Raw genomic sequence first — 16,855 nt, 5'->3', positions numbered from 1 at the left:
GCTAAAACAAGGAAGTGCAATAGTGTCACAGATCAGAGTTCAGATCTTAGCCTTGGAAGGGAAGGAGCCCGCGATAGGATGAAAGGGAAATGCCAGCTGTTGTGGAAGCTGTGACAAGTAAACAGTTAAAATTATGTGCTGACAGAACAGAATGGTAGACATCCCACCCTGCAAAAACCATTTCAGGGAGGTAGCACCTCCACCACCCGCAACCTCATTTCCACCCCCCCATATCGCCACCACCCCCCCACAATTGACCTCTAAGGGTGTATGTAATACTTTGCTTAGTGACTTTGTCTAATCTGTAAACTAAGTTGGGTATATGCATAAAATGTGACATTAAAATAGGTATTTATATTATCATGTTTATTCTATTACAACTTTAAGCAAGTCTACAGGGAGTTTGGCCTCATCACATAGGACATCAATAGCGTAGCTCCTTAGCAGCTAGCCAGCTAGTTTAAATAATGTTAGCTATGCTAATGAACGAATGACACCTGTTAAACTCACCTCAACATGTCTTTTACATTTTAACCCACCATGTGCAATAGAAAAGTCACTGTTGCAAACAGTGCAGCGAGCAACACTGTCATTATTTTTGAGGTGGACTGTAAAGCCCACCCACAGAGAAAACTGATAGGTCTACTTAGCATGAAGAGAGACCAATCAGGATGTGCACCCTCCCCCTCTCGAAAAAAATCGATTTCCAAGGTATTGTATACAATTTCCGGGTGTCAGGGAGCAACTATCAATATGTGGGAGACTCCCGGAACTTCCAGGAGAGGTGGGATGTCTGGAATGGAGTCACTGCACAATCTCAGGCTGAACCATACTTTGAGAGGAAGATTTCTCTTTGTTCAGTCTTTTCTTGAGAGTGAAAGCTCAGTAAGGCAAGGGTCAAAGTGAAAAGCTGACAGAGACGGTGCTCAGACATAGAGCAGTCATCCCGGCTGAACACGGCCCTTGAAAGCTTCACTCTTGTGCAGCCTTTCTGTTGAAGCCTGAGAAGCAAGGTCACCAAGCATACCAAGACAAGATAAAGATGCAAATGAAAGATTCTAGGGCAACACTTACTATTGGACAGATAATTTACTCAGCCCCAAGTATCGTTGGCTTTTAACACAGATTTAATTGGTTATTAATACTTGAAATATGCATTATGATTGGTACATACTTATGCAAATGATGGGATCAGAATTGCATACAAAGTTTCTATTGTATCAATATCTGTATCCAACAAGTCAATTTCTGTATAAAAATTACATTCCTTTATTCAAACTTCAGAACAGGGGCCAGGCTGTTTCCTTGTGCACAAGTAAGTAAAGTGTGAATGAGGAAGGAGTGCAAGTTGTCAGAGTCCAGCTAATCAGCAACGACACTGTCATCTTTACACCCAAAGGGTGAGTCATACTGTAAATGCCACCACCTGAGCCCACACGGTGTAATGTAGTTCCTATGGTACTCACGTAGAGGAGATGCTTGTTGGCACTGGATTCCTGGAGCGCACTGAAGACTTTAATGATCCCATGTCGTGCGTTCTGCTGTCCGACAAGGTTCTGCAGTGCATCTGGGAAAGCATAGCAAGGGTTAATTAAGATCTCTTGGTTCCTGTCACAAGATTTGCAGTTGACTCATCGTAAAGAAGATTGCCTCAAGAAAGGAAAGAGGTTACAGACATGTCAGATATAACCAACAGGTCCGGATTTTGCTGCAGAATTTACAGTCTATAATTTGCAAAAATTGACAGCATCATCACGATGGTTGCACCAGCGTTGGTTAAAGGGTAAGTCCTGAGGTTACTGCTGCTAATTGAGCACTTCTTAGGTCGTGCTTTTACAGCCAACCACGTTAAAATGACGTAAACCAACATGAATGTAAACATTGTAGTGCATTAGTTCCACCGTAAGGTACACCAAAAAACAAATGCTTCCTTACAGAAAATGCTGGAGGAACTCAGCAGTCAAACAGCTATGGAAAAGAGTAAACATTCAACTCTTCAGGCCAAGACTCTTCTTCAGGACTGGTCTCAGCCTGAAATGTCAAATGTTTACTCTTTTCCGTAGCTGCTGCTTGACCTGCTGAGTTCCTCCAGCATTTTGTGTGTCTTGTTTTGGTCTTTCAGCATCTGTACACATTCTCGTGTTTGTGCTTAATTACACGATATCTGGGTGTGTATTTAAAAGGAGGCGATACAGTGGTGTAGGGGTTAGCCCAATGCTATTCCAGCTCTAGCCATCCATGTTCAATTCCCACTGTCAGCTGCAAGAAGTTTCTATGTTCCCCCATGACTATATGGGTTTTCTCCAGGTGCTGAGGTTTCCTCCTGCGTTCCAAAGGCGTACATGTTATTAGGGTAATTGGCCAGATAGGTGTAATTGGATGGGCCAGAAGGGCTTGTTCCCATGCGTATCACAAAACAAAAATAAATACATATTGTAGATCAGCAAACTTTGCCTCTGAAAGTGGAATATTACGTACATTTCATAGTCATTGCATGAATATTTCAAAATAAGGAATCATTTGCAAATAAAAAGTTCTACTTTTAATTATGAGCATTTGCAACATCTTTAGTATTTTATGTAATGTTTAAACACAATTTAATAATTGCTTCTTTTGATCTACTTTGACCTCATTTTAATTTGACTTTAACTTCCTTCATTTGCTTAGCAGCTCAGCTCGATTGATGGCATCACAGCTACTGGATGCCAGCGATCCTTTTGACTTGACACCTGATACCAGCAGGCATTGGGAAAACAAAGTTGCTGCCATGGAAACCACTAAGAACTTTGTCCAGCTGTCAGTCTGCCTGCTTCCAGGTCCCCACTCACAGGTCAACAGGAACCCCTCTGGCCTTGTTGCTGAATGCACCAAGGCATTGCTTCTCAGGTCGTGCTTTTACAGCCAATCATGTTAAAATGACCTAAACCAACATGAATGTAAACACTGTAATGCATTAGTCCCACTGCAAGATACACTGAGAAACAGATGCTTCCTTACAGAAAATGCTGGAGGAACTCAGCAGGTCAAGCAGCATCTATGGAAAAGAATAAACAGTCGACTTTTCCAGGCTCCGGCTCAGTCAGGATACTGAAAAGACCACAACCAGAAGTTCCACAACAGGTAGGTAGCCGAGAGCAGGACATAAAGGAAGTTTTATTTAATGGATCAGTGTTGAGGATGTTGATGAAAACAAAAGCTGGTGAATGTTGTGAACTTGCTGATGCAAGTTCCAAGGTTTCAAATCAAATTGCTACAAGAGATGGCACTGGTTTTGATCTTCCAGTAAATCTCCAGATTTTAAGAATGGAAACTGAAAGACAAACAGAGAAGTGCAAGTCTGTAAAGATGGTCAGTAGATAAATAGAAGCTCTTATAAGGACATGGGTACAAGGTGGATCATAACAGGACCAGATAAAGTTGACAACAAATTATAAAATAATTATAAAAGAGTAAAGGGGTGGTGAGAGTTGATACTGGACCACTGGAAAATGATACTGGTGAGGTAGTAATGGGGGACAAAGAAATGGCAGTTGAACTTAATGGGTACTTTGCACCTGTCTTCACTGTGGAAGACACTAGCAGTGTGCCAGAGGTCCACAAGTATCAGGGAGCAGGAGTGAGTGCCATTGCTATTACAAAGGACAAGTGTTAGGCAAACTCAAAGGTCTTAAAGGTGGATAAGTCATCTGGGCAAGATGGACTACATCCAAAGTCCTGAGAGAGGTTGCTGAAGAGATAGCGGATGCATTAGTCATGATCTTTCAAGAATCACTTGATTCTGGCAGGGTCCCAGAAGACTAGAAGATTGCAAATATCACTCCACTCTTTGAGGCAAAAGAAAGGAAATTATACACCAATTAGTCTAACCTCAGAGGTTGGGAAGGTACTGGAGTCTATTATTAAGGATGAAGTTTCGGGGTACATGGAGACTAATGATAAAATAAGTCAAAGTCAGCATGGTTTCTGTCAAGGGAAATCTTGCCTAACAAATCTGTTAGAGTTCTTTGAGGAAGTAACAAGCAGGGTGGACAAAGGAAAGGTAGTGGATGTCATTTACATAGATTTTCAGAAGGCGTTTGCTAAGGTGTCACACATGAGGCTCCTTAACAAGATAAAATCATATGGTGTTACAGGAAAGATATTGGCATGGATAGTGGAATGGCTGAGAGGCAGGGGACAGTGACTGCAAATAAAAGGAGCTTTTTCTGGTTGGCCGCCAGTGACTAGTGGTGTCCTTCAGGCGTCAGTATTGGGACTGCTGCGTTTCACATTATTTGTCAGAGATTTATATAATGGAATTGTGGCAAAGTTGATGCGATGATAGGTGGAGGGTAGGTACTGCTGAGGAAGCAATGCAATTGTAGCAGGACTTATACGAATTGGAAGAATGGGCAAAAAATAGTGGCAGATGGAAACATCAGAGGTGCAGAGGGACATGGGAGTCCTCATGCAAGACTCCCAGAAAGTTAATTTATAGGTTGAGACTGTGGTAAAGAAGGCGAATGCAATGTTGGCATTTATTTCAAGGGGAAGAGAATATACAAGCAAGGAGATAATGCTGAGCATTCATAAGACACTAGTCAGGCTGCACTTGTACTGTCAACTGTTTTGAGCCCCATAATTCAGAAAGGATGTATTCTCATTGGAGTGAGTCCAGAGGAGGTGCAGAAGGATGATTCCAGGAATGGAGGGGTTAACATATGAGGAGTGATTGGCAGCTTTGAGCCTGTACTCAACTGAAATTTAGAAGAATGTGGGGGGATCCAATTGAAACCTATCAAATATTGAAAGGGCTAGATAGGGTGGATGTGGAGAGGATGTTTCCTATTGTGCGGGTATCCAGAGCTAGAGGGCACAGTCTCAAATTTGAGGATTGACCCTTCAGAACAGAGTCAAGGAGGAATTTTTTTTAGCCAGAGAGTAGCAAGTCTGTGAATGCTTTGCCACAGTCTGCGGTGGAGGCCAAGTCTATGGGTATATTTAAGGTGGAAGTTGATTGTTTCCTGATCTGGCAGGGCACCAAAGAATATGGCAAGAAGGCAGGTGTACAGGATTGAGTGGGATCCAGGATCAGTCATAATGAAATAAATGATGGAGCAGACTCAATGGGCTGAATGGCCAAATTCTGCTCCTATGTCTTATGGTCTTATGCAAAGTGTGATAAATGGTTGTGCTTTTTGTGCAGGAAATAACATTGCACATAGGAGGTAAACAGTGAATACAGACTGTTTGGATCTTCAAAATTATATTCTAAGATGCCAAATAAAAAAGACAATTTCAAAAGATTCAGGCTCAAAGGATTGACTAAAAATTGATTAGTGAATAGAAAACAAATGATGGTAATAATGTGCAATATCTAGTTCAGCAGGCTACTTTGAAGTTCAGCATCTCAATTGATTAGATGAGGAGATGGTGTACAATGTACTCAGATTTGTTAATGTTAGAAAACTGGATGCAAAAGACAGGGAAATTAAATCAGTGGGTAAGAAGCTGTTAGATTAGATATTATATGGAAAATCTGGGTTCATTTGCTTGCAGGCACAGCAAGCATTTAGAAAGCATAGTTTTTATTAAAAAGAGAACAAAGTAACAAAAAGCAAAAAAGTCAGACAACAATGTTACGCTGTCCGAGGCCATAACTGGAATATTTTGTACAGTACTATGAACAAATCTGAACTGCTTACTTGAGGAAGACATGCTTAACTTGGGAGGAAGCGGCAGTGAATTGTCCTTTCAGGAGAGGTTGCAGAGACTAAACCTGTACTCACTCGCAGTTGGATGAGGAGAGACATGAGGAGCTCCTTCTCAAAATAGTGCATTGGCCAACACGACTAATACTTCACTCGAGAGGTATTGTGAATATTTTTGAACTCTGTCCAACTGAGGTAATGGGTGTTCTCTCACTGAGTTTATTAGAGAAAGGCACATATTATGGGGATAATAAGGAAGGAGATCAGCTAACACCTAGCTAAATAGGGAAGCACTCATAAAGGAGACTACTCTCATCCCTATTTCTTACCCATCCTGGGTTGATCAAAATAAAACAAATATTTTAAAATAATGAAAACACTTATCACTGAAGCTTTACAATCTATTCCCAAAATTAAGAAAAAAATCTGACTGGATATGGATCAAAACAAACCAAGCCCTTTCATTAATGAACAAAGGGGGCACTTAAGTGATTATTTTCATGCAGAAAATTAATAGTACATACAAAGTCCTGCCAAAAACACAGCAGCAAGCATAACAGGAAAAATAAATGTGTTCGTGGAAATGATTAGGGAATCTCTCTGTGAACGCTGTTGAATAATAAGTACAAGTAGACCATAAGACATAGGAGCAGAATTAGGCCACTCAGTCCATCAAGTTCCATCATGCCTGATTTATTATCCCTCTCCACTCCATTCTTCTGCCTTCTAACCGTAACCTTAGACACCCCGACTAACCAAGAATCTATCAACCTCAGCTTTAAATATACTCAATGACTTGGGAGTCCACAGCTGTGTATGGGAATGAATTCCACAGATTCACCACCCTCTGGCTAAAAAAAATTTCTTCATTTCTGTTTTAAATGGATTTTCCTCTAATCTGAGGCTGTGCCCTCTGGTTCTAGACTCACCCACTACAGGAAACATTCATTTAGTCTAGGCCTTTCAATATTCAATAGGTCTCATTAAGACCCCCTTACATTCTTCTAAACTCCAGTGAGTATAGGCCCACAGCCATCACAATTTGCTCATACAGTAACCCTTTCATTCCCAGAATCATTCTTATGAACCTGTTCTGGACCCTCTCCAAAAATATTTGTGGTATTATTGTGTTTTATGTGTTGTATGTGATAGCTATATTGTGGGTGCACTGTGGTCCAGAATAAGATTTATTATCACCAGCATGTGACAATGAAATTTGTTAATTTAGCAGCAGCAGTTCATTACAATACATAATCTAACAGAAAGAGAGGAAAAAATAATAAACAAGTAAATCAATTATGTATATTGAATAGATTATTTAACAATGTGCAAAAACAGAAATACTGTATATTAAAAAAGTGAGGTAGTGTCCAAAGCTTCAAAATCCATTTAAAAATCGGATGGCAGAAGGGAAGAAGCTGTTCCTGAATCATTGAATATGTGCCTTCAGGCTTCTGTATCTCCTACCTGATGGTAACAGTGAGAAAAGGGCATGCCCTGGGTGCAGGAGGTCTTTAATAATGGACGCTGCCTTTCTGAGACACCGCTCCCTAAATATGTTCTGGGTACTTTGTAGGCTAGTACCCAAGATGGAGCTGACTCGATTCACAACCTTCTGTAGCTTCTTTTGGTCCTGTGCAGTAGCTCCTCCATACCAGACAGTGATGCAGCCTGTCAGAGTGGTCTTCATGGTACAACTATAGAAGTTTTTGAATGTGTTTGTTGCCATGTCAAATCACTTCAAACTCCTAATAAAGTATAGCTGCTGTCTTGCCTTCTTTATGACTACATACATCAAAATGTTGGGACCACGTTAGATCCTCAGAGATCTTGACAGTCAGGAACTTGCAGCTGCTCACTCTCTCTGAGGAACACTGCTTTATTTGGTTGTGTATCTGTACAGTCAGATGACAATAAACTTGAACTATTTACTAAGATGTATCTCAATATTTGTAGATTTATCCTCACGTACTGTGTTAGTCTCATTAGAGAGGCTTGCCATGAGCAGCTAAGCCAGGTCAGTAAGAAAGATAAAGTAAGTATGGGAAAGTTTTGTACTCGCAACTGGTTAGATTCTGCTGCTTCAGGAGCCTTGCCATACAGTCCAAGAACAACCAATAGCAATTTAGGACACATACCAAAGCTAGCATCTTTGGGCATGTTACTGCCCAGCCAAAATTTAATGAGAACTAGATTCAGCCATCTGTTCAATACACATTCATTTACAAAAGTAAATGCAGAGTGAACATTTTCTACAGTGGGGTTATCTGTCTTTTGTCAAACAATGATGCAATGGCCTTCCAGAAAAACTGAGAAATATGCATTCAATTTATGCCAAGTTAGAGGCAAGCAGATTCATTTTATATGACCAGTTAGCGTGGAAAAGGTGTGCACTCTATGAAATGCCCAGAGGACAAATCATAATTTTCTGATACACTACAGTGTTCAATCTTCTAGAATCACTTAATCTAAATCTCAAGTCAACAGAAAAACTGAAAGTGTCTATTCTTTTTGTTAGCCATATTATTCGGAGTCAAGAATGACTTGCATCCACTCTGATTTTGGGGTTCTGTAATGACTGATGAGGATAATTTGGGAACCATGGGCTCTTCCACAGGTAGGGAAGATGGGGATCGTGAGTGGATAGTTTGCAAGATGGTTTGCTTCTTTTGCATGCCATCTTCTCACATTAAGCAAGAGTTATAGAGACCTTAAGTCCCACAGTACCTGTTCAAGAACAACTACTTCCTGGAAGTAGTTCTTGGACCAACAGGCACAATTCTAATCACTTTGCAATAAAATGGACTTAGTTTTCTTCTAATTGCGTTCTCTCTTGTAAATATTGTGTTAATTTATTTTATGTTTTTTCTTGTAAATGCTGCTTACGTGATGCAGCAGCAAGTAAATTTTTCATTATACCTGTACACAAAGGCACTTGTGCACATTAACTCAATCTGCACAACAAACTCAAATTTGAGACCTGTTTTTTGTGTGCTTTAAGAACAGATTCCAGCATCTGCAGTCTCAATGTGCATGACATAGCCTGGCCAACACAGCTAACTACATTCAAATAGTGGATGAGCTGATCTCCAGTCACAATATTAATCTATAGCAAGAGCGACAGAAATATTTAAGCCCAAGAGAAGGAGGCATTCTTCAGTGTTGCGCCAGCGTGACCAATTACGAATGCACTTTATCTACAAACATGAAGCTTGATTATGCAGAGAACTGCTTACAATTAATCGCTGTAGACAGGCTGTGCCATCTGTGTTTCTGGCACACAGAGCTTAGCATAAAGGCCAAAACCATAGAATGCACCTGCACATCTGGTTCAGTGGAAGCACCATCTGAATCTCAGTCACTTGGGAGTGTGAAATAGAGTGTTGCAGGGTTGACAGGAATCAGAATAGAAACCAGGCTTTAAGGTTTGCACACTGACACATTCCTGCTTGGCTAGTAGGTCAATTTTTCCAAACACTATGCTAAAGGGAACAGGAGTGGGGATCACAATTATAACACTCATTTCACCAACTAAATTACAAGCTGTTTCTTTAAAACAAAATCATTTCCTGTTTCAGAAAGGGATACGTCATTAGAAAACCGCAGCTTGTGTAATATTTTAAGAATGACAGCTGATAATACTATTGTAATTATAAGCACAGAAACAGACCTCAGCCCATCATGTCCCTGCTAATCTAAGAATAATATCTGTACAAATCTACCCAAAAGTCCATCTGTAAGCAAACTGAGATAAAATGGTCATAGGTACTTTCAGGAATCCGACTGGACACCACACTCACTTGCTCCATTCTGCTTTTTCGCATTTTAACTACCACATAGTAACCTAAAGATTGGCAAATTTTCATCAATAGAATCCTTCTTGACCAAAGATTTATTGAAGAAAGATTCTAAGAATACACAAAAGTCATCATTGTTGAAAGAAAACCATCCACGATTGAATTAAAAATTGGCAACCTTTCTCTATTTTAGCGGCTCATAAACAGTGACATAACACTGACTGACTTATTGCCATCACATTGCTCATCTTCGGTTATTTGGAAAAATATTACAGTGATCATTTGTTAATAAATTGATTATTACTACTAATTATTTTGTAGAACTGGCTAAAATCAGTGGCTTGCACAACTCAATATAAGGCACTCCATAGCATACCTGGAATGTTATCAAGCAGCTTCTGCTGGGCCTTGTGTTTTGTCTCCAACTGTTGTTGCTCAGTTCTGGGAGCTGTAGGGGATGCTAATTTCCCATTTGGCCAGAATGCATCTAGAAAGACGTTGATGTAGCAAACCAGCATCTGTTCACTGACCATCCAGTTGATGGTGTCACGGATCTGCCTGAATTAAATGTTGCCTGTAAATTTATTACTGTCAAACAATAAATTTTTATTTTAACAATAGATTTTTATTTCATGAAGGGGAAAAAAAGTTAATTTTAAGAATACAGTTGATTACTTTGAGTGATTGAATGTTATCATTCCATTAGAGTAACACAAACAAAATGCTGGTGGAACTCAGTAGGTCAGGCAGCATCTATGAAGGAAAATAAACAGCCAACATTTCAAGCCGAACTCCTTCATTAGGACTGATTATGCTCCATTAGAATACTTAAGTCAAATGCACAGTTTGAAAATGTCTGCTTCCCATCTAACAGGAAGCAAATATAGCAGATCCAAGTCCATATTATCTTCCAATATGCAAATAAGTTGTACACTGCTTTTATGAGTCTCCCTTTACCCCACTATCTCATGTGCCCAGGAGTCTGGGATTCCCCAAGAGAGCTGGCATCAGCAGTATGCTGGTTAATCAGGTCTTTATGTGGATATAATACCTAAAAAAAAATAAATAAGTACTATCTTGAAACTGACACAGAGCCAGATGCAGGAAGCAGCAGCAGAAGTGGACACACCACAACCTGTGTCACCTGGCCCAGTATAACATTCTGCCATTAATGTGAACATAAAAAATAGGAACAGGAATTGGTCACCTGGCCTGTCAAGCCTTCGCCACAACTCAATATGATCATGGCTGATCTAGCCATGGACTCAGTTCCACTTACCTGCCTTTTCTCCATAACCCTCATTTCTTCTGCTATGCGAAAATCTATCTGTGTCTTAAATATCGTATATTTATGAGGTAACCTCTACTGCTTCCCTGAAACAATAATTCCAGAGATTCACTACACTCTGGGAAAAGCAATTCCACCTTATCTCCATCCCAAATCTATTCCCCTGAATCTTGGGTCTATGTATCCTAGTTCTAATCTCACTCACCAGTGGAGGCAACACACCTGCCTCAATCTCATCTATTCCTTTCATGATTTTATACATTTCTCAAAGATCTTCTCTCACTATTCTGAATTCCAGTGAGCATAGTCCCAGCAACTCAATCTTTCTTCACAGACTAACCCCCTCATCTCTGGATCCACCTTGTGAATCTCCTCCACACTACCTCCAAAACCAGAACATCTTTCCTCATATAAGGAGACCAGAAATGCATGTAGTACTCCAGGTGCAGCCTCACCAGTAGCATTACAGCATAACCTTCCTGCTCTTAAATTCAATACCTCAAGCAATGAAACCATTGAAACCATAGAAAATAGGTGCAGGAGTAGGCCATTCAGCCCTTTAAGCCTGCACCGCCATTCAGTATGATCATGGCTGATTATCCAACTCAGAACCCTGTACCTGCTTTCTCTCCATACCCCCGATCCCTTTAGCCACAAGGGCCATATCTAACTTCCTCTTAAATATAGCCAATGAAACGACCTCAACTGTTTCCTGTGGCAGAGAATCCCACAGATTTACCACTCTCTGTGTGAAGAAGTTTCTCCTCATCTCAGTCCTAACAGGCTTCCCCTTTATCCTTAAACTGTGACCCCTCGTTCTGGACTTTCCCAATATCGGGAACAATCTTCCTGCATCTAGCCTGTCCAACCCCTTTAGAATTTTACACATTTCAATAAGATCCCCCCTTAATCTTCTAAATTCCAGCGAACATAAGCCCAGTCAATCCAGTCTTTCTTCATATGAAAGTCCTGCCATCCCAGGAATCAATCTGGTGAACCTTCTTTGTACTCCCTCTATGGCAAGAATGTCTTTCCTCAGATTACGGGACCAAATCTGCACACAATACTCCAGGTGTGGTCTCACCAAGGCCTTGTACAACAGCAGTAGAACCTCCCTGCTCCTGTACTCGAATCCTCTTGCTATGAATGCCAACATACCATTTGCCTTTTTCACCACCTGCTGTACCTGCATACCCACTTTCAATGACTGGTGTACAATGACACCCAGGTCTCGTTGCACCTCCCCTTTTCCTAATCGGCCACCATTCAGATAATAATCTGTTCTCCTGTTCTTGCCACCAAAGTGGATAACCTCACATTTATCCACATTAAATTGCATCTGCCATGAACTTGCCCACTCACCTAACCTATCCAAGTCACCCTGCATCCTCTTAGCATCCTCCTCACAGCTAACACTGCGGCCCAGCTTCGTGTCATCCGCAAACTTGGAGATGCTGCATTTAATTCCCTCATCTAAATCATTAATACATATTGTAAACAACTGGGGTCCCAGCACTGAGCCTTGTGGTACCCCACTAGTCACTGCCTGCCATTCTGAAACGGTCCCGTTTATTCCCACTCTTCATTTCCTGTCTGCCAACCAATTCTCTATCCACATCAATACCATACCCTCAATAACGTGTGCTTTAAGTTTGCACACTAATCTCCTGTGTGGGACCTTGTCAAAAACCTTTTGAAAATCTAAATATACCACATCCACTGGTTCTCCCCTATCCACTCTACTAGTTACAATGAAGATCAATGTTCTATTTGTTTTCTTGATAACTTGTTGCACTTGCAAAGTACCCTTTTGCGATTCATGCACAAGCACTCCCAAGTCCTTCTGGACAACATCATGCTGCAATCCTTCACTTTTTAATTAATAATCTGATCTTCTATTCTTCCTTCTAACATATGAGCTCACACCTACTAACATTGTACTCAATCTGCCAGACCCCTGCCCACTCACTTAAGTTATCAATATCTCTCTGCATCCTCTGCATAATTTGCTTTTCCAGTCAACTTAGGGTCATCAGCAAATCTAGATACACTACACTCGGTCCCCTCTTCTTAATTCGTTAATGTAGACTGCGAACAGTTTTGGACCCAGCACCAACCCCTGTGGCATTCATCTCACCAAAGACTGCCAACCAAAGAAACACCCATTTATTCCAACTCTCTGCCTTCTAATACATTAGGAACATAAGAAATAGGAGCAGGAGTAGGCCTTATGATCCGTTGAGCCTGCTCCGCCATTCAATAAGATCATGGATGACTTGGCTATCAATTCATCTCCACCTGCCTGCCTTTTCCCCATAACCATTAACTCTATTGGTACTGGCCAACAAATCCTTTTATCCATGCTAATAGATTACCCCAACTCTATGCATCTTTATCTTAAGGATTATTTACTTATGCAGCACCTTATCAACTGCCTTCTGAAAATTCAAGTGTAGAACATCCAACTGTTCCCCTCTATTCTCCACTGTGCTCATATCATCAAACCAAAGGATTATCCATAATACAGTGACGACTGCAGGAGGGCAGCAGGTGAACCTAAAATGATTCCAATCTGCTGAAGCTGCAATGTACGACTGTACTCAGTAGCCACTTTATTGGTACATCTGCACCTAATAAAGAGGCCACAGAAGTGAAGCCCACTGTGGCCTTCTGCTGCTATAGGTGTACCAGCTCAAGGTTTGACATGTTGTGCATTCAGAGATGTTCTTCGGCACATCACTGCTATAACATGCAGTTATTTGAGTTACTTTCGCGTTCCTGTGAGCGTGAACCAGTCTGAACATTCTTCTCTGACCTCTCTCATTAACAAGGCATTTTCATCCACAGAACTGGTGCTCACTGGATGTTAATTTTTTTTTTGTTTTTTGCACCATTCTCTGTAAATTCGAGAGAATGTTATGCATGATCAGCATTTTCAGAGATACTCAAACCATCCCTTCTGGCACTAACAATCATTCCATAGTCAAGGTCACTGAGATCACATTTCATCCACATTCTGATGTTTGGTATGAACAACAACTGAACCTCTTGACCATGGTAGCATGCTCCTATGCATCGAATTGCTGCCATATGATTGGTTGATCAGATATTTTCATTAACAAGCAGATACACAAGTTTACCTAATGATGTGGCCACTAAATGTATTTACAAGACAGAAGGCAGAATGCAACAATATGAATCACTCCCAGTGTGATTAGGAAATGGCTGAGGGAACCGGATACAGCAAAGTTTATAGTACCAAACAACATAAGGACTACAGCAAAACATATAAAATGCTGGAGGAACTCAGCAAGTTGGGCACCATCTATGAAGGTGAATACAGTCAACATTTTGGGCTGACACCCTTCATCAGGACCACTTTATATTGGTAAATTAGTTAATTATTGTCACATGTACTTAAGGGATGGTGAAAAACTTTGTGTACCATCCATAAGGGTCCTTTCATCACATCAGTACACTGAGCTGGTACAAGGAAAATGCAATAACAGAATGAATGGCTGCAGTGCGGGCAGACTATAAGGTGTGAGGTCATAATGAGGTAGACTTTGAAGTCAGGAGTCCATATTATAGAACAAGAATCAGCTTTACCTCCTGCATAGAGAAAGGCCTCAACAACATGTCAGCTTCTGCTAAATGCCCAGTCATGATCATCTCCAGCAAGAACGAGTTGAACCATTGTTCTTTGTGATTTAATTACATTATGATTTCTAAATTCTCTACTACGAGTACCCTGAGACATGACCAGGAATTCACCTGGACTGATAACATAAACACCATAGCTACAAAAGCAGTTGTGTACCCGGCCAGCAACTTGCCTCCTGTCGCTCTAAAGTCTCTTCACTATCTGCAAGACATCAGTTAGAATGATGGAACACCCTCCATTTTCATTGGACAGCACTTACAAAACTCAAGAGCATCCAGGACAACATAGCCCACTTGATTGGTACCTAGTCCACCACTCCAAACATTTCTGCTCTCCAACATTGTACCATGTTGCATTGTATGCTATCTACAACACACTTTGTAGTTAATCATCTAAGCTGCTCTGAAAGTTCCTTCCAAACCCATACCAGCAAGGAGGACGAAGATACATGTTAGCTTTATTTAAAATTACTAAATTTATAAAGCAATTATTTAATAAATTATTTTATCACATAATTTATTAAATCATTCATTAAATATAAAGATATTGCTTCAAGGACATCAAGCACGTGGGAAAACTATCTCAGACTCCACTACAAAATGTGCACCAGTTTGAGTTGGTATTAAATCATTGTTCAATCATTGCACTCCCCTCCAACAACATAAACAAGGACAACAACAGGTCAAGAATGTATTTCACCACCTTCTCAAAGATATTCAGATACAGGCAATAAATAATGGTTTTATTTACAATATCCATTTAAAAAAATTGGAAAATATCAAGTACATCTCCAAAACCTTTCTATCTGTAGGGCAGAAGTCAAGTGCACAGAAAAAAGCCCTGTGGAAACCATTCCTGCATCCAAATTTCTACTTCCAAACACCTCCTGAAGTCTGTGCTGATAATGGTGTTGAAGATATTCTTGGTCTGTCACTCTAATTGATACAACTAATTTGAATAGAAGAGGAACATATACACATTGCTTTCTCGCTCACAGTGCTTGTTCTTTTGATAAAAATAATTGAAAGTTGAAAAGTTATGGATCTCAATATGTAGTTTACAAGTCCCCAGAGCAGTTAATTCTGAATATAAATAAGAAAATTATTAAATGTAGTGCACAGAATTAAATAATAGCAACTGACATTACATGACCTTCACATTCAATTAATCCAAGCAATCTTCATAACACAGTGTGACAACGAACTCAGCCAGAGTAGATTAAAGTGTGACAGCTACCTTTCATGGACAATTTAGTTAACTGTGCTTAATCTTTTCACATTTGAAAGTTCAGTCTAATTTCCAGCAATTTTTGACCACTTTATTTGATTTACTAGGAGCTTCAACATGACTGTGACATATAAAAATCCATTTGCTGCACATAGCAGTTGCCAAGTGAAGTTGCTCCAAAAGCAGAGCAACCATTTGCCAGGACATCCCTGTCTGGCTAAGTAATTAGATGCATGTTGCAAAGAGTCAATGCTCACAAATCTCTGAGTACCTGCATGAGTATAGTTGGCTATGACCCATCCAAAAATTCCTCATATTGAACGATTGCCTTGACTTTCAGACGGAAGAGTTGTCGCCCATGCTGCCAGCACCCTTCCCTGTTCTATATCAGTCTATTTCAGAGAGCATCTGCAATATCCAACCTCAGACTTGACCTGCCACAGAGAGGTGGGTTTGATTCCTATCTTCTACTGCAAATATTTCAGTTTAGGACCTTAGGGCCCAGTCCTAGTAAGTAAACAAGCTTGTTTTTAGATATCAGGCTTGATCCTTTAACAGGCAGATAATGGTTTTGGTTTCAGTTTATTATCGTCACATGTACCAAGATTACAGTGAAAGGCTCGTCTTGCACACCATTTATACAGGTAAAATCATTACACAGTGCATTGACCTAAAATATGGTAAAACAATGCAGGTAAATATTACTGGTTTAAGGTGTCACTACCGAAGATGTGCACCAGCTTACTGGTGAATCATAAGGCAAGAGATTCAACCAAAAACGTTACTTATAACAGCTTTCCTGAAGAAAATCGTGATGAACTATTGCTGCAGACAGTGAGGAGGTAGGCGAAGGAAAGGCTGGTTTGGGGGTGGGGGGGAGATAAGCTGTGGTGGGTCATTCTGAGGTGCAACCTGTTGGAGCTGAGGTAGCAGACGGAGTTCATATTGCTGTCGGAGATGCAGTGAACAATTTGGGAAGAGCTTTGATCCCCATCCACCCAACTCAGGTGCCAGGTTGGATTGCTCCAAGCGAATCTTTGAACCTTAATGAAGTACAAAATTATTTCAAGATAGATTGTGACGCCAGGAGCCCATCTTATTGTGCAAGACATCCATTAAAGTCTGATAACAGTGGGATAGAAGTTGTTCTTGATTCCACTGGTATGTGCTTTCAGGCTTTAGATTTTTC

At 40.5% G+C, this 16,855-nt stretch overlaps 1 protein-coding gene across 5 annotated transcripts in view; it reads right to left on the bottom strand.

Moving 5' to 3' along the window:
* snx25 (sorting nexin 25) overlaps positions 1-16,855 on the bottom strand; it is a 302,483-nt gene that overhangs the window by 16,837 nt on the left and 268,791 nt on the right. For all 5 annotated transcript variants that reach the window (XM_059974381.1, XM_059974379.1, XM_059974382.1 and 2 more), the window contains 2 exons: positions 9,864-10,045; positions 1,467-1,567 (listed from right to left, as the gene is read on the bottom strand). In XM_059974381.1, the coding sequence (XP_059830364.1) occupies positions 1,467-1,567; positions 9,864-10,045 (283 nt within the window). The remainder of the gene's footprint in view (positions 1-1,466; positions 1,568-9,863; positions 10,046-16,855) is intronic.

Source organism: Hypanus sabinus, chromosome 7, assembly GCF_030144855.1.
Source record: "Hypanus sabinus isolate sHypSab1 chromosome 7, sHypSab1.hap1, whole genome shotgun sequence".
Lineage (NCBI taxonomy): Eukaryota > Metazoa > Chordata > Chondrichthyes > Myliobatiformes > Dasyatidae > Hypanus > Hypanus sabinus.
Note: the sequence above shows the minus strand (reverse complement) of the source record. Positions and strands in the feature narration are given on the sequence as shown.